Source organism: Schistocerca americana, chromosome 5 (assembly GCF_021461395.2).
Source record: "Schistocerca americana isolate TAMUIC-IGC-003095 chromosome 5, iqSchAmer2.1, whole genome shotgun sequence".
In the NCBI taxonomy this organism is placed as follows: Eukaryota; Metazoa; Arthropoda; class Insecta; order Orthoptera; family Acrididae; genus Schistocerca; species Schistocerca americana.
The window spans coordinates 53,567,159-53,593,716 of NC_060123.1; the positions used below are offsets into that span (position 1 = coordinate 53,567,159).

The following is a 26,558-nucleotide window of genomic DNA, read 5'->3' on the forward strand; positions in this document are numbered from 1 at the left end:
AAATCTCAAATCAAAAGACGTGTTGTAGGGTTCTCTCTGCAGTTGCTAATGTTGGTTTACCTTCGTGGGTGAGAAACAGTGACGCTTGACAAGGCACAACACGAACCACCAACAGTGGTGTATGCGGAACTGCTACAACCAGTGTAGACAATTTCTTTACTAGGTTCCCTCTGAAAGTGGTGTTTATGATACGAACAGTGAACATTACACTGTATCAAGCTCGGTGTAAGTGTGACGATAACTGAACAAGTCTAACAGAATATGGTGTACCTAGTGTACTAGTGTATCATGTTCATGATTGCTTGTGAATTTGCTAACACTAACTGTTGGAACACGTGACAGCAGGGGTTCACACTGAACTATCAAGGAGATTGGTGGTAGAAAGTTGTTCAGATATATTTATGTGCCACTGAGTACAGGGTTGCATACGTGGTTAGCAAGTGATTTGCATACCCAAAAGTGGCACTGTACAACAGCCTAAATTTCAATCCGATACTCTTACCTTTAGCATTATACCGGTTCACGCACTCCAGCTGGTTTGGTTCTGCGATTCAGGCTGTACTTTATTACAGCGAAATAATTTTTAAGCTTCCTTATGACATTTTTGTTTGTTACATATATCGAGTTTTTTTTCCTGCTTGTCCTATGATGAAAAGTAAATAACCCATCATTTACAATATAGCACCTATTCCATTAAACTCTGTGTTACTTAACTGACCTGCGGTCAGTGTGAGACGGAATAACATTGTCTCCTTACAGCACGTTTGAAGAATGTTGGTAGTAGAGGTCACATTTGTCAATCCCTGTCTCTTAACTTCTTCACTGTTTCAGTCAAACCTGTCAGTTATCCACCAAGGTCTGGTAGTTCTATGTTACTGTTATACCTTCACATTACCTGCATACCTTATATAAATCACATCAGCCATGGCAATAATGACTCAATATAGCTTGTTACAGGCCAAATGAATTAATGAATAAAACTGCCGTAACTGTTTCATGATTTGCAACGTCCCTTGTTACTCAACACGTACTTCCAAATTTTTCATTTCTGTAACTGAAATTTAACACTATGGATAACACACTCAAATTTACTTAATGAGAAGTTTGACATTTTACCGTCTAATATTTTGCTTTGAAATTTCCACTGTGCATTTGTACACTTCATGATTATGTAATGCAAATTATTTGTAAATTGGCTGTCAATAGTATCAGTTTAGTCATCGGCAGTAAAACCCGTTACTGTGTGGCACTGTTAACTTACAAGCTTTTAGTGTTAAGTGAGACAGAAGATTTGTATGTATCTGACAGTGACCTTGGTGAGATCATCATCAACCAATAACTGGTGTCACATTTGTGAAGCATTTTCCAAATTCTCAGGCAGCCACCCCCTTCTGAGGCTTTTCTGCTCTCTCCCTTAACGTGTCTTCAGTTGCATTACTGGTTCCTTGCAGTGATGTGAAGTGCCATTAACCCTGTTTGGCCGTCAGTAAATGGGCAGTATAATCACAGTGATATCTCACAGATGTGTGATACCAGTTCTGTGGCTATCCCTTTCATGATGTGTATTTCAGTTTCTTGGTTTATTGAGACTATTATGGTGTAACATATGATTTGTAATTAATTTGTACAAAATTGGAACCACAACCAGATTTCTCTCATCAATCAAAAAGGGCTGAGTGGTGCCTGCTGACAAGTCTTTCACATACATATCTACATTACAGGTCTCACACATTCACTGACAACATCGTTTTCTCCGTGGCTAGAGTCAACTACACAACCATCTTATGATATGTCACCATTTCAATGGCCAGTGATGGGTGAAATCTATAATTTTTACTGAAATTGAGAGAGTTTGTGCTGAAAAATAAACTGCATTTATAACAAGCTGTGGCATGCATGTCTCAGTTTTTTTTTGTGTGTTTTTCATTTTGCAAGTTTTAACTATGCTGCTGATTAAAACTGCACTCAAATTTTTAAGAAAAAGAGTAGAAGAATATCTTCTGGCCAGAACAACTGTGGACTGTAATAAAACTGTATTTTGAACATCAAAATGTAAAATTATGTATTAAATTTTCCTGGGCTTTCGTTGCTTTTTCCAGTTCTAGATTCTGAGTAAAATACTCGTGTATTATAGGTGTAATAACTGAAAGTATAATTTTATTTTTGAGAAAAAGCTTCACATTAGTGTTTTCTTATTGGCTTGTAATGTTTGTTGAGATATTTTTGAAAATGTTTCTACTAGCTAAGTGCAATACACTACTAGTGAGACAACATTGCGCAACAGAACAGTAAATGTCTGACGTCTGAAAGGCACCATGACACTGACTAAACATTAAGGGAAAAATTTAGCACTGATCCTTAGATGACGACAGTGTCATTGTCAGTAACTCCTCAGTTTAGAGTACTTGCAAGGAAACATTCAGATGAATAAAACAACCATTTAAATTATGTATATAGATATATATTCGGATTTTATTTATCTGTATATACTATCTCTTTTAACCGTAAATATACTACAAATCACAAGTGTTTTTTCTTATAAATTAAAATGTACATCTCTATTTACATAGATAAAACGAAAACAAAATACTTTGTTCAGTTGCCTGTCAATACACAGCACATACACAAAAAACGAAAACAAACAAAATGACAACAACGAGGCTGCGAGTGGTGCAGATGTCGGTGGAGGCTGTGGCAGCACTGCACGGGGCTTCCCCGTGTGGCGGGGAGTCCCCCACCGAACACCTGGTGTCTGCTGCTTAATCCCGCCTCCCACACACGCACTCTGCCTCCGAGTAGTACACTACTGACGCAATATTACATATTTACACTGTTATTTACATACTTGTAAAATACAAACGTACTGTTGCCTAAAAAGTGGCGTAGCACTTATTTTCTCACTCGTAACGTACATCCCGATTAAAAACGACTGTGACACTTTGTAGAAAAATACTGTTCGTTAAGATGATTAATACCAAAAAAACTTTCTTATGTAGTGGTGAATACTGGTACACACGCATATATGTAGGGAGTCGCATTTGGCTGAGCTGCACAAACATTGCTTGAGATCTTGTCGTGAGCTGTGTCAAACGCGCACGAAACTTACGTTTCTGTTTGAAATGAAGGATAACAGTAAACTGCACCCATACTGTTGCCTATATCTAGGTGGGAGGGTAAGAAATGTAGCTAAAGAGTTACAGAGTGGGGCCGAGTTAATTAATCGGGACAATTTAAAGCTGCACTCCTGCGTCTGTAGTCCCGAAATGCTTTTGCCAGTGCACGATGCGGCACGGCAGTGCTCACCATTTGCGGCTCTAACGGCACTCCGCGCACACCGGATACTGAAAGTCAGAAGCGAAGGAATTCGGCGTGGCACGTGATGGGTCCCCTCGGTCTGTGTCAGCTAACCCCGTTTTCTGCGCCAAAGACAGAAAGGCGCCGGCTATTGTGATCCCACAAACGAAACTGTCTAGAGGCTCCGTCACACTGTACACCCACACTGGGAGACATTGGACTGCTACAACTCTCGCGAGCAGTCGAACCGAACCCAAAGTCCAACAATTTGCGCTCCCCATTTGCAATTCCACACGGTATAGTGTACATGTCTACACAAGAACAGCAGTCGACACGAATCGTGAGGGCTGGTACCTTAACGCGAAAACCTGCTACTATTACACAAAAGTCACGGCTGAAGAGGGCGACACCTAACAATGACGAAAGAATACAGAGATTAATTTACTACTGCTAACTACGGGACTACAACATCCACTACGGCTACAGGGTTTAATGACCATTGTCGCGCAGTATCGCGGGTGATGTGAGGTTCTGTGGGTGGGGAGGGCAGCCTCAGACCGCGAGGGCGCACAGCACGGAGGCGGCGAGGGCGGCGCGCACCCACGCCGCCAGCGACGCCGCCCCCGAGCGCTGCTCGCGGCCGCCCCTCGGCGCGCCGCCCGACGCCGACGACGAAGACGCCGACGTGGACGGCGCGGACAGCGGGTCGAGGCGCCGCACGTCGGTGAGGGCGGCGTGGGCGGCGGCCGCGAAGTCGTCGGCGCCGGTCGTCATCACGTCGAAGACGCACCAGTCGTGGTAGGAGCCGGTCAGGTTGCTGGCGCCGCACACCGCCTCCGCGTCAGCCTGCTTCATGGCGCTGCCGCGGTCCTCCTGCGGGCACACGGGACACAGCGGGTGTGAAGCAAGGTACACTGCACTCGCCCAGATCCGACGATCAAGTCGTAACACAGAGTATATATACTAAGATGGTACCTGTTCTTTCGGACATGTCCAAAAGAACAGGTACAATGAAATGAACACCCTTAGTTGCTTACGGGCGTTGACTTACGTCAACGGGGACAGATGAAAATGTGTGCCCCGACCGGGACTCGAACCCGGGATCTCCTGCTTACGTGGCAGACACTCTATCCATCTGAGCCACGGAGGACGCAGAGGATACCGCGACTGCAGGCATTTATCTCTGGCACGCCTCCGGGGAGAGCGAAAGGCTATTTACAATTTGTACAGAAACCAGATGGCAGTTATAAGAGTCGACGGACATGAAAGGGAAGCAGTGGTTGGGAAGGGAGTCAGACAGGGTTGTAGCCTATCCCCGATGTTATTCAATCTGTATATTGAGCAAGCAGTAAAGGAAACAAAAGAAAAATTCGGAATAGGTATTAAAATCCATGGAGAAGAAACAAAAACGTTGAGGTTCGTCGATGACATTGTAATTCTGTCAGAGACAGCAAAGGACTTGGAAGAGCAGTTGAACGGAATGGATAGTGTCTTGAAAGGAGGATATAAGATGAACATCAACAAAAGCAAAACGACGATAATGGAATGTACTCGAATTAAGTCGGGTGATGCTGAGGGAATTAGATTAGGAAATGAGACACTTAAAGTAGTAAAGGAGTTTTGCTATTTGGGGAGCATAACAACAGATGATGGTCGAAGTAGAGAGGATATAAAATGTAGACTGGCAATGGCAAGGAAAGCGTTTCTGAAGAAGAGAAATTTGTTAACATCGAGTATAGATTTAAGTGTCAGGAAGTCGTTTCTGAAAGTAAAACGTGGACGATAAATAGTTTAGACAAGAAGAGAATAGAAGCTTTCGAAATGTGGTGCTACAGAAGAATGCTGAAGATTAGATGGGTAGATCACATAACTAATGAGGAGGTATTGAATAGAATCGGGGAGAAGAGGAGTTTGTGGCACAACTTGACAAGAAGAAGGGACCGGTTGGTAGGACATGGTCTGAGGCATCAAGGGATCACAAATTTAGCATTGTGTGTAGAGGGTAAAAATCGTAGAGGGAGACCAAGAGATGAATACACTAAGCAGATTCAGAAGGACGTAGGTTGCAGTAAGTACTGGGAGATGAAGAAGCTTGCACAGGATAGAGTAGCATGGAGAGCTGCATGAAACCAGTCTCAGCACGGAAGACCACAACAACAATATACTAAGATGGTATCTGTTCTTTCCGACATGTCCGATAGAACATGTGCCATCGGTGACCATGGGGGACAGATGAAAATGTGTGCGAATGCACAAACAGAGCCCGAACTCTTACGGGAATCGGCAACGCGCCGCGAGTAATGAGTATAATGGGCGGGGGCACTACGAATGTAGTGCGGGACAATACGTTGAGAATGTGGGTTTCGCGGGAGGCGTGCCAGAGATAAATGCCTGCAGTCGCGCTATCCTCTGTGTCCTCCGTGGCTCAGATGGATAGAGCGCCTACTATGCAAGCAGCAGATCCCGGGTTCGAGTCCCGGTTGGGCACACATTTTCAGCTGTTCCCGTTGACGTATGTCAACGCCCGTAAGCAGCTAACGGTGTTCATTTCATTGTAATGTAATACAGAGTGTTTCAAAACTAGAGGGCATGTATGCCCCACATGTGACTCTTGTTCTTAAGAAAAACGTACGAAACAACACTGTGGATGTAAGACAGCTCAACAATAAAGATGGCCCCATGTGAAATACAGAAATTGCCAAGACGTTTGGAAATTGTCGTAAGGAAGAAACGAAGTTATACTGAAGGGCTGTAAAGGTCTTTTGTAAGATAAACTATTTCCTTTAATTCTATCTTAGTGTACAGAACTTCTGAAATGACCCTCTTGATATTAAAATATTGTAGAGACAATATAAAAACTAACAGATTACCACATGCCATTAACAGGAGGCACTTGTTGTTACTTTTATATCAGATTGACGTATATACTGACATGTATCAAAGTCGATTACGTAACAAACTGACAAAGAAGAGGAAGAAAATCTCTCGACTCTACGGCGTCATGACCCACCTCATACCGTCACGCCAAGTTCTGCCGCCACCCCTCCCTTTTTCCCTTCTCTCAAAAGTGATCACCAGAGGGCTGAGCGCAATTGGACGTAGTTATGCTATTAGCAACCAACTATCATTTTTAACGTTATTTTATCCATGTTGGATCTTGTGGACTCCGCGACTGTGAATGACAGTTGGTGATGCAAAGGTAATCTCTGCATTGTAAAGAAAAACATCAAGTGTATAACGGATGTGCGATGCTCAATATGCATTTTAAGAATATTATGAAGTGTGTCACACTGATTTATTTACAGCATGTGAGCTATGGTGGAATTCGAGAACATTTACATCGAGCTAGAAAACCACGTGGACCACAACAAAACAGATCGCCATCTGCTGTAACGTATTGTACAGGAGACGACATGCTGTTGTTCACAATTACGCAACGAAAAATATTAGCCATGGTAGCCAAAACCCGGTTATGGCACTAAAAAGTTTTCAAAGTATTTGTAGCTAGTTGAGTTATTCGCCAACTACCATTTTTATGATTTCTGATTATCTGTTGCAGACTGTGATGGAATGTGTGTAGGACTCTTGTGTCGTGCAAAATAGAACCACATCCATTCCGTAACGTGCTGCTCTCTAGAGAGGTCGGAACGATCCACCAGTTGCTGTACATCTACATCGACTTAAGTGCCCGGCAGAGGGTTCATCGAAATACCTTCACAATAATTCTCTACTATCCCACTCCCCAACACCTGTACCTTTCCATGCGAGCTCTGATTTCACTTATTTTCTTATGATGATCGTATCTCCCTATGTAGATCGGCGTCAACACAATATTTTCACATTCGGAGGAGAAAGTTGCTGACTGAAATTTCGTGATAAGATTCCGCCGCAACGAAAAACGCCTTTGTTTTAATGATGTCCTCCACAAATCCTGTCTCATGTTCGTGACACGTTCGTATTTCTCGATTACACAAATCGCGCTGTTGTTCTTTGAACATTCTCGATGTGTTCCGTTAATTCTCTCTGGTAAGGATCACTCATCGCGCAGCAGTACTCCAATAGAGGACAGACTAGCATACTGTTGACAGTTTCTTTAGTAGATACGTTGCATCTTCAAAGTGTTCTGCCAAGAAAACGCAATTTTTGGTTCGCCTTCCCCACAACATTTTCTGTGTGTTCTTTCCAATTTAAGTAGTTAGTAATCGGAATACCTATGTACTTAGTTGAATTTACTGACTTTAGATTTTAGATAATCGAAGTTTATCGGATTCCTTTTAGCACTCATGTGGATGATCTCACACTTTTATAATTCTGCCTCAATTACCGATTTTCGCACCATGCAGATACCTTTTCTAAATCATTTTGCAATTTGGTTTGATCTTCTTCCACCACCATGAGACAGCTGCTCAGATTATCTCCTAAGTCGTTTATATAGGTACCTGTAAGTAACAGGAGACGGGATATAACACGACCTTGGGGAGCACTAGAAATCACTTCTGTTTTACTCGATGAGTTTCGTGACAGGAAATCACGAATCCAGTTGAATAGCGAAGACGATGATCCATAAGCACATAATATGATTACAAGCCGCTTATGAGGTAGGACTCTAAAGCCTTCTGGAATATAGACATACGAAATAAATTTGAAATCCCTTGTCGGTAGCACTCAACACTTCGTCTGAATAAGGAGCTAGTTGTGTTTCACAGTAATGATCTTTTCTAAATCCGTGTTGACTGTGTGTCAATAGATCTTTGTCTTGAAGATAATTCATGTGCGAACACAATGTATGCTCCAAAATACTGCTAGATATCTTCGTTAAAGATATGAGCCTTTTTTGAATATTGGTGTGACCTGTGCAATTTTCCAGTCTTTGGGTACGGATCTTTTGTCGTGTGCTCGGTTGTATACGAGTGTTAAGAATGGAATTGCATCAGCAGACGCTGAAATGGACCTAATAGTTATACAGTTTGGACAGAAAGATTTGCTTTTATTAAGTGATTCAAGATGCTTCACCACTGCGATGATATTTACTTCTACGTTACCCACGTTGGCAGCTGTTCTCGATTCGAATTCTGGAATATTTACTTCGTCTTCTTTGGTGAAGGAATTTCGGAATGCTGTGTTTAGTGCTGCTAAGTAATGTCATCGATGGTATTTCCATTGCTATTGCGCAGAGAAGGCATTGATTATGTTTTGCCGCTAGCATGCTTTACACACGACCAGAATCTCTCTCATTTTCTGCCAGTTTTCGAGATCAAGTTTTGTTGTGGAAAGTATTAAAAGCATCCCGCATTGAAATCCGCTCTTAATTTCGAGCTTCTGTACAGTATCGTCAATCCTGGGATTTTGCTTTAAAAAAAAATTGGTATGCTTTTGTCTTTGTTTCTGCAACGGTGTTCTGACTCATTTCTCATTTTGTATTCCATGGGAGATCATCTGTCTTTTTTTTATTTTTTTTTATTTGGACTAAATCTCTCGATTGCAGTCATTTGCAATGTGGAAGCGAACTCTCGTAAGAATATGCCATCCTTAAAACGATCACCCTACCATTTCTTATTTCCGGTCTTTCGTTGTTACCGCACGAGAACGACTTTGTTAATATAGAAAATGCACTAAAATGCAATAAAGGCTGTATAAGCCTGAAAATTACATCACGCTTCAAGCCAGAGGAAAAAACACCCCTTTCAAATCCATAGGATGCGGACACGGTCCAAAATCTCAGGACTGCTACCTATTTCCTCATATCCTCCCACACAAACTCCGAAATGATTACATGTAAAGCACCGGAGACGAATACACCAATGATTTAAAATGTCCCCGCAAGTAAAAAGCGACAGAGTGCAAATCAAGTGAGCACGAAGGCCAAACAGCTGGGCCACTTCTACCTACCCATCGATCAGGAAACACCATTAACGCCCCATTCTCGATTCATTAAAGAATCGAACTCCCATAACAGTGAAAAAGCACTAAGCGATAAATTTTTCTGTGTATCTACATCTATACTACACATGTCACACTACAGAGCGAGACGGAAGGTACTCCACATCAGCATAAACTGTTTTCTGACGCATTGAAACCCACGTATTCCATTCATATACGGAGATGCACGCACAGTAATCTCTCTTACCTCCATCTCATTATACCTACGTGATATTTAACGTAGTGGCGGCACGCGGTCACATACCCGTAGCAGTTTTACTGAAGCGAGGTACGGCCACGAAAGCCTACACTAGTTACAGGGTGAACCAGAACACCACCGAAAATCTTTCAAGAGATGGTTATGTGCTGCCGCCCAAAGAACAAGGTCCCGTGTCAAAGTTCCTACCTACCTCACAACGGAACCGCAAGCAAAGAGAGTTGATTGAAATTTCTCATAATTAAAGATGAGAATGTGCGATCTGTAATTGCTTTGGAGTTAATTTAATAGCCAAGATCGCATTCAGTGTTATTTATTCCTGATTACCGGTTTCAACAAGACTGTCATCCTCTGACCTTTAAAAAAACTTGTCATACTTCCCGACTGTATCACATACCATGTTGGTATTCTAGCTGATATTGTGTAGCACATTCCAGACAGGTCTGTTAATAACAAAAACCTGTTCGTCACAAATAAAAACAATCCAGTTAAAAAGCATCTTATGTAACTAGGTACGTCCACGCACTTAGCACTCCACTGATGCTTGTTAGTGAATTGCGTAATAGTTGAAGTTCCTGCACTTGTTTACGTTAACGTTTGCATGATGAGTTAAATACATAACGGAGCCACATTATTTGAAGTACACGTATCAACTGACTGCAATCAGACAAAGGTGGAAGAAATATATTGAAGGGTTATATGAGGAAAAAGATATTGAAACCAATACCTGTATGCCACGGTAAACATCATGATGCACACCAGTAATGTACTGAACTGCTTTACATTTAAGTACCTAACATTTTGTGAAATCAGCTCTGTCTTGGAATTCTGGTTTGTCCATAAGTGAACACATTGCAACTATTGGCACCAAACTCATTTTTAAGCAATTGCTGTATCCACATAACCATAGCTGTTTCTTGACAGCAGATTTACTACCGAAATATCTTCATCATGCTACTGCTCCAGAACTTCCCACTTATCTATTGTATGTGCATGTGTTTTGAATGTGGTTCCATAATACTACCAAGTTTAGTTATATATTGTAATATGCAAATTAAGTATTGTTATTCCTCTATGAAATCAATGATCTTATGTCCTTCAACCTGAAATCTTATTTTCCAGTTTGACTCGTGCCGTGCGCTGCGTGTCATTGATTGCGTGTCCGAACTTCCACAAATCCACATTCCCTACTAAGAAAGGTGACTAACACTACGAAGCTCGTAGGCCGCCCTGAAATTTATAGCATCCGTAGATTTAAAGTAAGCTTTTGACAATGGTGACTACGATTCGTGATTCACTATTTCACATTTTGAAGGTTGTATGGATAAAACGGAGAGCGCAGAAGATTACCTACAACATGTTCAGAAGGCAGAGGGCTGATATAAGAGTGTAACGACGTAAAAAGAAAGCATTAGTTGAGAACAGAGTCAGACAGCGTTGTACCCTACGGACGATGTTAAATAATCTGTACATTGAGCATGCAGTAAACGAAACATAGGGGAAACTTGGTAGGGAAACTGAAGTTCAAAGAGAAGAAGTAAAAACTTCGAGGCTTGCTGTATGCATTTTAACTTTGTCTGAGACGGCATAGGGCTTGGAAGATTATTATAAGATGATAATTAACAAATGTGAAAGAAGCGCAATGGATTGTAGCCCAATTAATCAGGCGATGCTGACAGATAAGGGAATGAGACACGTAAAGCAGTAAGAGAGTATTGCTTTAAGGACAACAACAAAACTGGCGATGAGCCACGCAGGGAGGATATATAAATGCAAGTTGACAACAGTCAGGAAAGCCTACTGAAGGAACTTGTCTTGAATGCAGCCTCGTACAGAAGTGAAATGTAGTCAAACAATTCAAAATATAACTGCCACTCCACGCAACTATCTCGTTGTTGTTGTTGTTGTTGTCTTCAGTCCTGAGACTGGTTTGATGCAGCTCTCCATGCTACTCTATCCTGTGCAAGCTTCTTCATCTCCCAGTACCTACTACAACCTACATCCTTCTGAATCTGCTTAGTGTATTCATCTATTGGTCTCCCTCTACGATTTTTACCCTATACGCTGCCCTCCAATACTAAATTGGTGCCTCAGAACATGCCCTACCAACCGATCCCTTCTTCTAGTCAAGTTGCGCCACTAACTGCTCTTCTCCCTAATTCTATTCAATGCCTCCTCATTAGTCATGTGATCTACCCATCTAATCTTAAGCATTCTTCTGTAGCACCACATTTCGAAAGCTTCTATTCTCTTCTTGGCTCAAATGGCTCTGAGCACTATGGGACTTAACATCTGTGGTCATCAGTCCCCTAGAACTTAGAACGACTTAAACCTAACTAACCTAAGGACATCACACACATCCATGCCCGAGGCAGGATGCGAACCTGCGACCGGAGCGGTCACGCGGTTCCAGACTGAAGCGCCTTTAACCGCACGGCCACACCGGCCGGCATTCTCTTCTTGTCTAAACTATTTATCGTCCATGTTTCAATTCCAAATATCGCTACACTCTATACGAATACTTTCAGAAACGACTTCCTGACATTTAAATCTATACTCGATGTTAACGAATTTCTCTTCTTCTGAAACGCTTTCCTTGCCATTGCCAGTCTACATTTTATATCCTCTCTACTTCGACCATCATCAGTTATTTTGCTCCCCAAATAGCAAAACTCCTTTACTACTTTAAGTGTCTCATTTCCAAATCTAATTCCCTCAGCATCAGCCGACTTCATTCGACTACATTCCATTATCCCCGTTTTGCTTTTGTTGATGTTCATCTTATATCCTCCCTTCAAGACACCATCCATTCCATTCAACTGCTCTTCCAAGTCCTTTGCTGTCTCTGACAGAATTACAATGTCATCGACGAACCTCAAAGTTTTTATTTCTTCTCCATGGATTTTAATACCTACTCCAAAATTTTTGTTTCCTTCACTGCTTGCTCAATATACAGATTGAATAATATCGGGGAGAGGCTACAATCCTGTCTCACTCCCTTCCCAACCACTGCTTCCCTTTCGTGCCCCTCCACTCTTATAACTGACATCTGGTTTCTGTACAAATTGTAAATAGCCTTTCGCTCCGTGTATTTTACCCCTGCCACCTTCAGAAATTGAAAGAGAGTATTCCAGTCAAAATTGTCAAAAGCTTTGTCTAAGTCTACAAATGCTAGAAACGTAGGTTTGCCTTTCCTTAATCTAGCTTCTAAGCAAGTCGTAGTGTCAGTACTGCCTCACGTGTTCCAACATTTCTACGGAATCCAAACTAATCTTCCCCGAGGTCGGCTTCTACAAGTTTTTTCCATTCGTCTGTAAAGAATTCGCGTTAGTATTTTGCAGCTGTGACTTATTAAACTGACAGTTCGGTAATTTTCACATCTGTCAACACCTGCTTTCTTTGGGATTGGGATTATTACATTCTTGCTCACCAGATGTTAGAGTTTTGCCAGGACTGGCTCTCCCAAGGCCGTCAGTAGTTCCAATGGAATGTTGTCTATTCCGGGGGCCTTGTTTCAACTCAGGTCTTTCAGTGCTCTGTCGAAGTCCTCACGCAGTATCGTATCTCCCATTTTATCTTCATCTACATTCTCATCCAATTCTATAATATTGTCGTGAAGTACATCGCTCTTGTATAGAGCCTCTACATACTCTTTCCACCTTTCTGCTTTCCCTTCTTTGCTTAGAATTGGGTTGCCATCTGAGCTCTTGATATTCATACAAGTGGTTCTCTTTTCTCCAAAAGTCTCTTTAATTTTCCTGTAGGCAGTATCCATCTTACCCCTCGTGAGATAAGCCTCTAAATCCTTACATTTGTCCTCTAGCCGTCCGTGCTTAGCCATTTTGCACTTCCTGTCGATCTCATTTTTGAGACGTTTGTATTCCTTTTTGCCTGCTTCATTTACTGCATTTTTGTATTTTCTCCTTTCATCAATTATTTTCAGTACCTCTTCTGTTACCCAAGGATTTCTACTAGCCCTCGTCTTTTTACCTACTTGATCCTCTGCTGCCTTCACTACTTCATCCCTCAGAGCTACCCATTCTTCTTCTACTGTATTTCTTTGCCCCATTCTTGTGAATCGTTCCCTAATGCTCTCCCTGAAACTCTGTACAACCTCTGGTTTAGTCAGTTTATCCAGGTTCCATCTCCTTAAATTCCCACATTTTTGCAGTTTCTTCAGTTTTAATCTACAGTTCGTAGCCAACAGATGGTGGTCAGAGTCGACATCTGCCCCTGGAAATGTCTTACAATTTAAAACCCCGTTCCTGATTATATAATCTGATACCTTCTAGTATCTTCAGGATTCTTCCATGTAGGTAGGAACGGTAAACCCTGCAAGACGGCACAAGTATCTAGTACCGAAGTCAATAATGTTTCACCCCTCATAGACGATCTGTCATAACACGAGGAAGCAGTCACAAACAACAGCCTTGACACATCTCACCCTCCACAGGAGATAGACATCACCAAAGACAGCATGCTAAAGGACACACTGAGTGCCAAAGCCTAACTGAATGTGTAATAAATACTTTTCCTTTTATCCTTACGTCCCGTCCTGGAGGAATAAGTCATCAAGGGTGATCTCTTCAGCGCACACCACACAGTAGTAGAAAAGAAACCCATGAGACGCTGGCACAGGAAGGGAGTCTGGGGTGGGAGAGCGAGGCCAGCGGTAAGCGTTACTTACGAGAGGGTGCAGCAGCTCGCTGCTGGGGCAGCCCCTGGCGCACAGCTGGAGCCCGCTGCTGGGCCGGCCTCCGCCGCCGCCGCCGAACGCCACGTGTCGCGGGAGGCGCGCCGAGAAGGCGAGGTAGCGGCCGGCGCGGCGCACCACGACCAGCGCGTCCACGTGGCGCACCCACAGCTCGACGCGCCGGCCCTCCTCGTGCACAGACAGCTGCACGTTGCCGCCGGCAGAGCGCTGCGTGCCGTCCACGAAGGTGGCGGGCAGCGGCGCGTCCGCCGTCGCCTCGTACGTCTTGCGGTGGCGCGAGCACGCGGCCGAGCCGGCGGGGGCGCCGCGCACGATCACCGTCACCTGCACCACACACAGCGGCACCATATAAATGACCTAGTAGATTTAAATTTAATATTTCCATGTTCACAACTTAGCCAGTATCGAAGAACAAGCTCTGTCCAGATTATTTAACTTGAAAACAAATCAGGCAATTAAACTATTAAAGTAATAGGCTATACATCTGTACATACACATAAATGTTATCGAAAATTTGTGTTTCTTCCTAATGCGCAACCCGCTTGCACTTTCCTCTCACCATATCACAAAAGTCATGGATTTTGGCAATCAGATTCCGTAAACAGCGATCGTGAGAGACCCAACTCGCTTTATTTGTTCATGAGACCCAGAAAATATTAGATACACGCTCCCAGGTAGATGCCATTTTCCTTGACTTCCGGAAGGCGTTCGATACAGTTCCGCACTGTCGCCTGATAAACAAAGTAAGAGCCTACGGAATATCAGACCAGCTGTGTGGCTGCATTGAAGAGTTTTTAGCAAACAGAACACAGCATGTTGTTCTCAATGGAGATACGTCTACAGACGTTAAAGTAACCTCTGGCGTGCCACAGGGGAGTGTTATGGGACCATTGCTTTTCACAATATATATAAATGACCTAGTAGATAGTGTCTGAAGTTCCATGCGGCTTTTCGCGGATGATGCTGTAGTATGCAGAGAAGTTGCAGCATTAGAAAATTGCAGCGAAATGCAGGAGGATCTGCAGCGGATAGGCACTTGGTGCAGGGAGTGGCAACTGACCCTTAACATAGACAAATGTAATGTATTGCGAATATATAGAAAGAAGGATCCTTTATTGTATGATTATATGATAGCGGAACAAACACTGGTAGCAGTTACTTCTGTAAAATATCTGTGAGTATGCGTGCGGAACGATTTGAAGTGGAATGATCATATACAATTAATTGTCGGCAAGGCGGGTACCAGGTTGAGATTCATTGGGAGAGTCCTTAGAAAATATAGTCCATCAACAAAGGAGGTGGCTTACAAAACACTCGTTCGACCTATACTTGAGTATTGCTCATCAGTGTGAGATCCGTACCAGATCAGGTTGACGGAGGAGATAGAGAAGATCCAAAGAAGAGCGGCGCGTTTCGTCACAGGGTTATTTGGTAAGCGTGATAGCGTTACGGAGATGTTTCGTAAACTCAAGTGGCACACTCTGCAAGAGAGGCGCTCTGCATCGCGGTGTAGCTTGCTGTCCCGGTTTCGAGAGGGTGCGTTTCTGGATGAGGTATCGAATATATTGCTTCCCCCTACTTATACCTCCAGAGGAGATCACGAATGTAAAATTAGAGAGATTAGAGCGCGCACGAAGGCTTTCCGGCAGTCGTTCTTCCCAAAAAACCATACGCGACTGGAACAGGAAAGGGAGCTAATGACAGTGGCACGTAAAGTGCCCTCCGCCACATACCATAGGGTGGCTTGCGGAGTATAAATGTAGATCAGGGATATTAGAATTATACATTAATACCTTCAGCTGCTGACGGGCGTCGATTTGTAACAGTGGGGACAGGTCAAAATGTGGGCCCCGACCATGACTCGAACCCGGGATCTCCTGCTTACATGGCATACGCTCTATCCATCCGAGCCACCGAGGGCACAGAGTATGGAGCGACTGCAGGGACTATCTCCCGCACGCCTCCCGCGAGACCCACATTCTCACCTTGTATGTCCAGACACTACTTTCGTAGTGTCCCACCCCAACACGCTCATTACTCGCGGAATACTCGCGGAATACATTCTTACCAAGTCCCGTAAGAGTTCGGGGAATGTGTGTGTGCATCCGCACAGATGGAGGAGGTCATGGCTGGTATTGCCAAAACGATATACTGATATGGATATGGTGTCTCTTCTTTCGGACATGTCCGAAAGAAGAGACACCATATCCATATAAGTTATAATGGAGGTCAGTAGGTTATGTGCTGCAGGTATCGCTCTGTTCACTAGTATTTGTGACGACGTATCGGTCTTTTCAATTTGTGATTCTTAAGTCTTTCGGTGTCAGTTTGTTCGTTTATATTATCTAAAGGCAAGCTTTGAATGATCTATGTTTGTGTTCCAGCCTTTTTCTAGTTTATAATTTTATTCGAAAGAGATTTTGAACAACGAGTGGGAATTGCAGTAGCATCTGGACACGTGACAACACAGTACAAATACAGGGTGTTACAAAAAGGACTTCACAACTTCAAAAATTTATATAAATTTATTGAAAGAAGATACAGAGCTGGGTTTAATGTCATTTTGTAGGGAAACACATCAAGTTTTTTTTTTCTTTTTTTTCCCTTAAACTATAGACGACATGGTTGTGATGACACAGTGCAAGAGAGATGGAACAAATTTTAGATGATCTAAACACAAAATTAGAAGAACATGGAATGAAAATTAACAAGAAGAAAACGAAAACCATGGTAATTGGAGGAAAGGGGAGAAAATGCTGTATGAAAATAGCGGGAGAGGAAAAAGGGAAAGTGAATAACTTCAGTTACTTGGAAAGTGCAATAGTGGATGATATGTATTGCTAAACAGAAATTAGGAAAAGAATTGCAATGGAAAAAGAAGGATTAAAGAGGAAACAGAAATTACTTTGTGGACCACTAAACAAAGATCTGAGGAAACGACTTACCAAATGTTACATCTTGAGTGTGGCACTATATGGTGCGGAGACCTGGACATTGAGGAAGTTGAAAGAAAATTGGATCCACTAGAGATGTGGATATGGAGAAGAATCGAAAAAGTGAAACGGGAAGAACGAGTAAGGAATGAAGAAGAATTAAGAAGAGTTGGAGAAGAAAGAAACATGCTGAAAGTTATCAGAAAGAGAAAACGGAGCTGGATTGGACATTGTTCGACGAGCGATTGTTTATTGAAGGAAGGAATAGAAGGAATGGTGGAGGGACAAAGGAAAAGAGGAAAAAGAAGATATCAAATGCTGGACAATATAAACGGAGACAAATATTCAGAAATGAGAAGACTGGCTATGGACAGACGAAAGTGGAAGAGGCTTAACCCATGACAAGACATGCCGCAAGGCAGAATACCATAATACTAATACTACGACTACTACTACTACTACTACTACTACTACTACTACTAAAGACGTTGTGTGTGGCTTCTGTTGCTTATCCTGCCTACATCCCACTGGAAGTAAATTTCTTTCCAAACTCACTGTAGCATTGCAGGTGTAATTTGCTCAGTGGCGGCATAAATTGCTGTTCTAAGTTCAGGTACAGAAGCCGGCACAGAGGAACGAACACGATATCCTCTATGAATCCCCATAAAAGAAGTCCAGAGGTGTCAGGTCTGGGGAAGCGATGTGCCATGCAATTGGCGCATCACGGCCAAATCCATTGACCTGGAAAGCGGTCAGTGAGAAATTCCCGAAAGTCAGCCAGGTAGCGGGGTGATGCACCACCTAGCATGAAGTAAACATTTCGTTCTTGGTCATTCTCCTCGATCTGTGGTATCAAAAATTGTGGTAACATATCCAGGTACACTAGCCCATTGAGGGTTCTCTCACGGAAAAAAAGGAGCCGTACACTTTGTTCTTGCTCAATGCACAAAAAATTTTCCAGTTTAGGCCTACTAGGAGGACCTTTAGCGTACTTGGTACGGAAATTACGCTGAACTGTTGTCGCCGACGTCGATTCTTCAAACCAAAACATACAGTTAGCACGCTCGGTTCCAGTGAATTCGTGGAATACTACAGAAATCACCTGAGTACCGTTTTTTGAAACTCTGCTCAAAAATCAAACTGTAATCGAGGATCATACCACTATTTGAGCATTACGAGCAGTTAGTGTTAAAGGCGAGCGCTTATGTAGAACAACTGTATTATTATTTTTTTTTTGTTAATTTGTCTGTTTTCAAGGGCTACAAGAAGATGAAGGCATTATATGTTGACAGAGCCAGAAGATCAGCTACTTTCTATCTTTATTGCAAACTACGAATGAAATGTCAAGTTTTCTCCTTATATGATGTTGCAAGTTTGTTGAGAGTCTCTCTCTCTCTCTCTCTCTCTCTCTCTCTCTCTCTCTCTCTCTCTCTCTCTCTCTCTCTCTCTCCCCCCACCCCCACCCCCCAGCCGTTTTTAATGTTCCAAAGCAAATGGAACATTGTACTTCACTGATGCCACACTTCGTGAAATATTTCCGAACTAGGGACATGACCATTCTGTAATACGACGGATATGCGACTAAGTCTGCGAGAAACTGCCACATTGCCGGCCGAAGTGGCCGTGCGGTTAAAGGCGCTGCAGTCTGGAACCGCAAGACCGCTACGGTCGCAGGTTCGAATCCTGCCTCGGGCATGGATGTTTGTGCTGTCCTTAGGTTAGTTAGGTTTAACTAGTTCTAAGTTCTAGGGGACTCATGACCTCAGCAGTTGAGTCCCATAGTGCTCAGAGCCATTTTTGAAACTGCCACATTGACCAGATTGGGGAAGTCTCGGGCACTTACGTACACGTATACCATGTAATAGCCCATGGCACGTGTTAACAGGTACTTTGTCTCAGAAATGCTTTACCGGTTCTTATACTATGTGTTTGTTATGTGTGTCTGTCTGCGTTGCTATTAAAATGGCACTGATCGCTTTTCCTGTTGTCTACAATAACGTATATTTCAAAGCTATGGAAATTTTACAAATAAAAATTACTCGTTTTCTGAAAAAGTTTTATTTAAAAACCGAAAATTTAGCACTCTTGCTACAGCTAACACTTATTTTTTTTTTACTGAGAACGGGGTAAAAAAACGAACATCGATAATAAGAGACCAAACAAGTACCAAAAATTACTGGTATAGGTTTTAACCGGTGTATTTTTTCTATCCATAATAGTTACTTGCTGTATACGGTACGTTTAATTCTAGCCGTTCTCTCCGTTACAGTCGAAGACCATCCACATTTACTAGGAGACGCCGTAAATCGAGGAATGGTTTTCGCACGCATTAAAAAGATATCACTCGTCCCCTCGTCGTGTGTATAGGGCTGCGGGCACAGACATCGGTTCAGCCAGCAGTCGAGAGCGAAGAAACACTGCAGGCGTGCCACGATGCAAAGGGGCTAGCGAACCGTGTCCGAAAATGTCGCCGCGCGGAACAAAACCTCGGCTGCGGTAGAGGAGGTAGCGGAGCGGGGAATAAAAAGGGAGCAACCAGTCCTGCTGTGGCGTTCTGCGCCTGCGCCAAGGTCAAGACAGAAGATGACGTCAGCTCAGCGACTGCAGGGCGGCAGAGCACGTGGCTAAACCGCTACACACAGCGATCGTTAACACTTTAATGACCTGCGGGACTTTAGCAAAACGTATGTTATTCCAGTGTCCACTGTGGTCGGAAATCCCACCGTTGTTGTTACTGCCACATAGTTGGGCAACCAACAGGGCCATTGCGTGGTGTGTAAAACGCGAATCACAATAGAGGGGGAAAAAAACTGATGACGGACAAGCAGTCCGAAACTGATCGCTGAACTCTGTCCTGAAACTCTTGGCCGCCAGTTACTTGTGGATGTACGACCAGGGCTTGGGTCAGTGGGGCGGCCAGACAGGACGAATAGGGTCGCAGCGAAAGCGACAGCACGCGCGTCTCTGAGGTGGGGTGGGGTGGGGTGGGGGGCAAGGTGTGCCGCCAAGCGTCGCCCCCCCCCCCCCCCAGAAGTAAACACAAACACAAGGAAAGGGAAAGCAAGGGCTGGTGGCACAGCCCAGGGTAGGGTCCAGCCGCCTGCTCTCTTGGGAATGGCCCGCCAGAGTCATCGCCCCCACTACGTGCTGTGTCTCGGCAGTCTCCGCCAACGGCCGGACCAGCCACAGCGCATTCGATACAGGCGATACTGTAACTGCGCCGCAGCAACCTAAGTTACAGCAGCTGCCTTGTGTTATACTCTGCTCATTTTAAAGTTTAAGCCTGGGTTATTTTAAAATACAGCTACCAGCCACATTTTATACATTTTTGTTTACCCCAGTACAGTTTTTCGGGCTTTCGTACATCTTCTATAGCACATCATAAACTCTCATCGACTGCATTTTGGAAAATAGGAGCGCCATCAACCAGAACAGGAAGTGAGTTACAACGCACTAACAAGGGAACCTCCCCATCGCATCCCCCTCAGATTTAGTTATAAGTTGGCACAGTGGATTTTGTGTGGAACTACGAAAAAAATAAGCAAAATATACAAACTGAGTAGTCCATGCGCGAGATAGGCAACATCAAGGAGGGTGTGAGCTCAGGAGCGCCGTGGTCCCATGGTTAGCGTGAGCAGCTGCAGAATGAGAGTTCCTTGGTTCAAGTCATCCCTCGAGTGAAAAGTTTACTTTATTTTCGCAAAGTTATGATCTGTCCGTTCGTTCACTGACGTCTCTGTTCACTGTAATAAGTTTAGTGTCTGTGTCTTGCGACCGCGCAGCAAAACCGTGCGATTAATAGACGAAAGGACGTGCCTCTCCAATGGGAACCGAAAACATTTGATCGCAAGGTCATAGGTCAACCGATTCTTCCACAGGAAAACACGTCTGATACAATCTGTACGACACTGGTGACGGCATGTGCGTCACACGACAGGAATATGTTGTCGACCCACCTAACTTGTACACTTGGCGAACGGGTAAAAGGATTCTTCTACCTTGCCCGATTTAGGTTTTCTTGTGGATGTGATAATCACTCCCAAAAAAGTGATAAAAACAAAGAGTTTGTCACATAAACTACAACAAATGAATGCAACAGTTTCACAGTCACACAGTTTTTCCTATGCTCTGTCAGAACATACGTTTTTAACGTTTTCAAATTTTTCCGCGTGTATACCGTCAAATCCTGCATATGCCCAAGCAAATCTGAACATGTCCTGGAATTTTGGAGAGCGAAGTTGATTATGTGTGAGTGCCTGAGCTTTGATAATTGACACACGATCACGTAAACAATACTCCTCTGTGTACCTGTGCAGCTTCGCAAAATAATTGTCTGAAAATAAAAAATTCTACTATTCACTCGAGGGAAGACTTGAACCAATGACCTCTCGTTCCGCAGCTGCTCATGCTAACCACGGGACCACGGCGCTCCTGAGCTCATACTACCCTTGATGTTGCCTATGTTGCGCATGTACTACTCAGTTTGTATATTTTGCTTTTTTTTTCATAGTTCCACACAACTTCTTCCTGTTTTCTCGAGTGATCTGTGTTCAGTTTTTCAAGGCCTGTCCACTGTGCCAACTTATACCTAAATCTGAAATCTGAGGGTGGGGGGGGGGGGGGGGGGGGCGGTGCGATGGGGAGGTTCCCTTGTAAGTATAAGAGCTAAGCCAAACGTTATTTTGCATAGAGCAGCTGCAGCATTCAGAATGCGTTAACGATATTCTCATGAAGACAAATGTATATTACGCCGACTGACGATGACCGAAAGTCCAAAACGCGTGTTAGAAATAAAAAAAATATGTAAAAAGTGGCTGATTGCTCTATTTCTTGAAGTAATATAATCTACAGTCAAGCAGCTCAACATCCAGAAAAATGGATAAATTAATATACGCTCACAGGCTTCCACGGCCAGTTTCAATGCGAATAAAATAGTTTTGCGTGTCAGGCCACGTCATTAGGAAATACTAAAACATTTACAATGCCCACGTTTCGACCTGCTTTTGAGTGGTCCTCTTCAGGGCGACGTATTATTTAATGTTTAACACTGGAGTCTACATTGCTCTACGTATTCCTCCGCGTGCTTTGTTACGTCATTTGTTTCTCCTACCCGCAGAACGCAAGCCATACCTTGTTAGTACAGTCGCGTGCAGTTATAAAGACACTAAACGATAAGCAGCGTGCAAAGTATTTTGGAAAAAAAGACATTGAAGTACTGTACGGTAAAACTCAGGTAAGTAGTCTCAAATGGACGAGACAAAGCATACGTTAGACACGAAAACGAGTAAAGAACCTGTCGGAGAAAGTTTACTTTACCTGCGTGTCATTCCCAAATGCTTTTATGGAGACTTTGAAGTATGGAGAGAAAAAAAAATTAAACGGCGAGTCAAATAGAACAAAAAAACTATGTTTCAGCAGACTTCGTTACCCACGACTCTTAAATGTACAGTAGGCTTTGTGTTAAACATGGCCCTCTTACATGTCAACTGACTCCTGACAGCTGTCCTATTTTCTCCCAAGTAAGGACTACGTACGTGTTTGGTTCTATTTCCAGTAACTCCTGAACCTAGAGAGAAATATGACGCAATACTCCACAAGCTCGTATTTTGTTCACTCAGCAACACTGCTCAGATGTATCGAGTACCTTTCGGAAGCGACCAAAGCACCTAACAAGTCATCAACCCGGGTAGCTGTCACCCACGAAGTACAGATCTCATGGAGGAACAGAGGAAGGTCACCTTCGTTAGTTGATCTTATTTTTCGAAAAACAAAAAATATCACAGTACGCCGACGTATAATGCCTTCTAGGAATCTACAACCAATTGACGTTAGCGATATAGGCCTATAACTACGCCCCTATGTCCGCTGACTCTTCTTGAAAATCTTTTCCCAATCGCTTGAAACCTTTTCGTAGCTCGAGCCACCTGTGTAGAATCGTCTCACGAATCGCTAGCGTTACATAATCTGAAATTTGCAGTCCTTATCTCTCAAACTGCGGGATCTACCAGTTAACGACACTTGGGGGCTTGTCGCAAATATAGGATAGGGCGCGGGTATTTTCTTATTTGAAACACACACACCATACAACGGCCGTTACTCATTGAAGTGTGTTACTGAGCGAATTCGAAAGGGAGGAACCTAGCTTTTGGGTTTTCTTTCCATACGCTCACCAGGAGCTCACCGTCGGAACCCAGCATGACTTCAAGGAACAGTTTAACACTGCGCCTCCGTGTCGTCTTCCTGATCGAAACTCGATTGTTTTGTGGGTGGACACGTTCATGGATACAGGCAGCGAGCAGAGAAAGCCAGGAACTTAAGGCCGAACCACCAGGACAGCAGAAAACTTCGAAAAAAGTAAGGCTGGCGATTTGGAATTCCTCACAAGCGATCTGCGCGGAAATATGCAGCTTCTCTTGCAATTTCTGATCTCACAGTGAGACGAATTCTTCTGAAGACTTGGAATTTCCTCCGTACGAACTGGCAGTGGCACACAATCGAGGGGGATTTTGTTTCACGAAAGAATCCATGTGAAGCCTTGATCGAAAACTGCCTCGCGATACTCTATCTTTCTTTAGCGACGGGGCACATTTTCATTTGTGTGTCTGCGCGACAAGCAAAAAAACATGCGATGCTGGAGTGGCACGAACCCTCGAGACGTTTATGAGCAGCCCCTGCATACAGAATGTGTGACTGATGTGTATTATCCAAAATTGGCACTATTGGCCCACGGTTTTTCGAACAGGTCGACAGAGCAGTTACGGCCACTTCTGAGCGTCATGTCCAGACGATTGATTTTTTTCTTCCCGTACTCGAAGAAATAGATGTGGGGGAGGCTTGATTGCAACAATACGGCGTCACAGCTCACACTGCACCAACGTCAATGACACACTTGCGCCAACACTTCCCCGAGCGCCTCACCTCTCTGAGTGAGGGGTGGGGGGAGAGAGAGAGAGAGAGAGAGAGAGAGAGAGAGAGAGAGAGAGAGAGAGAGATCTTCAGTGGAAACCACGCTCGCCAGATATTTTTAATTTTTGATTAATTTTTTTACGGGAATATCTTACAACTTTTGTGTATACCAGTCGTCTGAGGGCCTTATTCGTGCTGTTTTTGCCCACATAGGGGTGCGCTGGAGAAAGCGGACTGAAACTTCCGATTTGGACTCTTCAAATGCATTGTGTGGAACGGATATCTTTTTCAAAACCTAATGAAATAAAACTTAAATGTGCCTCTATGTAAAGAAAGGAGAAAGTGATATCTCCAATACTTTGTCTTATGATTATTTTTAAAAAAAAAGGAAGTTCCCGCGTCGCTCCCTGAACTTTTCCCAACACCTTTTCCACCATGTTTTATGACTTCGGACTACGGAGGCGAAAGGTAACGAAAATGTGCTGGGTATTAGGGACCTGGGAACAGTAGGAAAAGGAGGCAGATATAAAACAATTTAAAGAAATAATGCCGTGTCGCAAAAACTGAAAACAAACAGCGAAGAGGAACAGGTAAGAAAACGAAACAAAACGATGGCCGGAACGTAACAGAAATTGCTCTGGAAGCGAGTGCGACTGATGGAGAGTAATAACCGCGTTCTGCCGGGAAGGGAACGAATGGCGAAGAGAGGCGGCGGGAAAAGATTGGAGGCGGGCAGAAAAAGAGCAACGAATCTGGGGGCACCGCTTAGAACAAGTGCGCGCCGCGGCGTGACAAAATATAATGGCTGCCCGCCGCAGAAGTCGGCGCCAGCGAGGCGGGCCTCAGGGACGCAGCGCCGGGGGTACGGCCGCATCTTGCCACAGCTATGCACTCCTCAGCAGCAGTCGCCGGAAGCGACGTGGGCTGGGGCCGCAGCTGTATCACGAGTGTGTCACGCAAATGATCAACAACCTGCAGTGAAAGACGTTACGAGAGAGACGAGATACACTACTGGCCACTAAAACTGCTACACCAAGAAGAAATGCAGATGATAAACGGATATTCATTGGACAAATATATTATACTAGAACTGCTATGTGATTACATTTATACGCAATTTGTGTGCATAGATCCTGAGAAATCAGTACCCAGATCAACCACCTCTGGCCGTAATAACGGCCTTGATACGCCCGGGCATTGAGTCAAACAGAGCTTGGATGGCGTGTACAGCTACAGCTGCCCATGCAGCTTCAACACGATACCACAGTTCATCAAGAGTATTGACTGGCGTATTGTGACGACCCAGTTGCTCGGCCACCATTGAACAGACGTTTTCAGTTGGTGAGAGATCTGGAGAATGTGCTGGCCAGAGCAGCAGTCAAACATTTTCTGTATCCAGAAAGGACCGTACAGCATTATCCTGCTGAAATGTAGGGTTTCGCAGGGATCGAATGAAGGGTAGAGCCGCGGGTCGTAGCACATCTGAAATGTAACGTCCACTGTTCAAAGTGCCGTCAATGCGAACAGGAGGTGACCGAGAGGTGTAACCAATGGCACTCCATACCATCAAGCCGGGTGATACGCCAGTATGGCGATGACGAATACACGCTTCCAATGTGCGTTCACCGCGATGTCGCCAAACACGGATGCGACCGTCATGATGCTGTAAACAGAACCTGGACTCATCCGAAAAAATTACGTTTTGCCATTCGTGCACCCAGGTTCGTCGTTGAGTACACCATCGCAGGCGCTCCTGTCTCATTCAGCGTCAAAGGTAACCGCAGCCATGGTCTCCGAGGTGATAGTCCATGCTATTGCAAACGACGTCGAACTGTTCGTGCAGATGGTTGTTGTCTTGCAAACGTCCCCATCTGTTGAGTCAGGGATCGAGACGTGGCTGCACGATCCGTTACAGCCATGCGGATAAGATGCCTGTCATCTCGACTGCTAGTGATACGAGGCACGGCGTTCCGTATTACCCTCCCCAACCCACCGATTCCATATTCTGCTAATAGTCATTGGATCTCGACCAACGCGAGCAGCAATGTCGCGATACGATAAACCGCAATCGCGATGGGCTACAATCCGACCTTTTTCGAAGTCGTAAACGTGATGGTACGCATTTCTCCTCCTTACACGAGGCATCACAACAAAGTTTCACCGGGCAACGCCGGTCAACTGCTGTTTGTGTATGAGAAATCGTTTGTAAACTTTCCTCATGTCAGCACGTTGTAGGTGTCGCCACCGGCGCCAAGCTTGTGTGAATGCTCTGAAAAGCTAATCATTTGCATATCACAGCCTCTTCTCCTGTCGGTTAAATTTCGCGTCTGTAGCACGTCATCTTCGTGGTGCAGCAATTTTAATGTCCAGTAGTATATGAAAAGTTTGTAAGGAAGAAGGTAGTCGCTGGCGAGTTCACGTTTATGGGTTTCACTCCGTAGATTGCTGCGTACGAATTACAGCTAAGAAATCTAAATTGTTTTTAACGGTGGAAGGAGTAAGAGGTATCCCCTTTCCGTTTTCGAGAAAATAGGCGAGACGTAATGTAGGTTGTCTGCGACGCCATTGCCGTCTG

General features: G+C 44.0%; 1 protein-coding gene across 1 annotated transcript in view; it reads right to left on the reverse strand.

The window, feature by feature from the left end:
• Nucleotides 1–2,439: 2,439 nt before the first annotated feature.
• Nucleotides 2,440–26,558, reverse strand: part of LOC124615644 (repulsive guidance molecule B-like) — a 333,849-nt gene continuing 309,730 nt past the window's right edge. The window contains exons 7-8 of the mRNA XM_047143655.1: nucleotides 14,118–14,468; nucleotides 2,440–4,167 (exon numbers count right to left, since the gene is read on the reverse strand). Coding sequence (XP_046999611.1) covers nucleotides 3,847–4,167; nucleotides 14,118–14,468 — 672 coding nt within the window. The 3' untranslated portion in view covers nucleotides 2,440–3,846. The remainder of the gene's footprint in view (nucleotides 4,168–14,117; nucleotides 14,469–26,558) is intronic.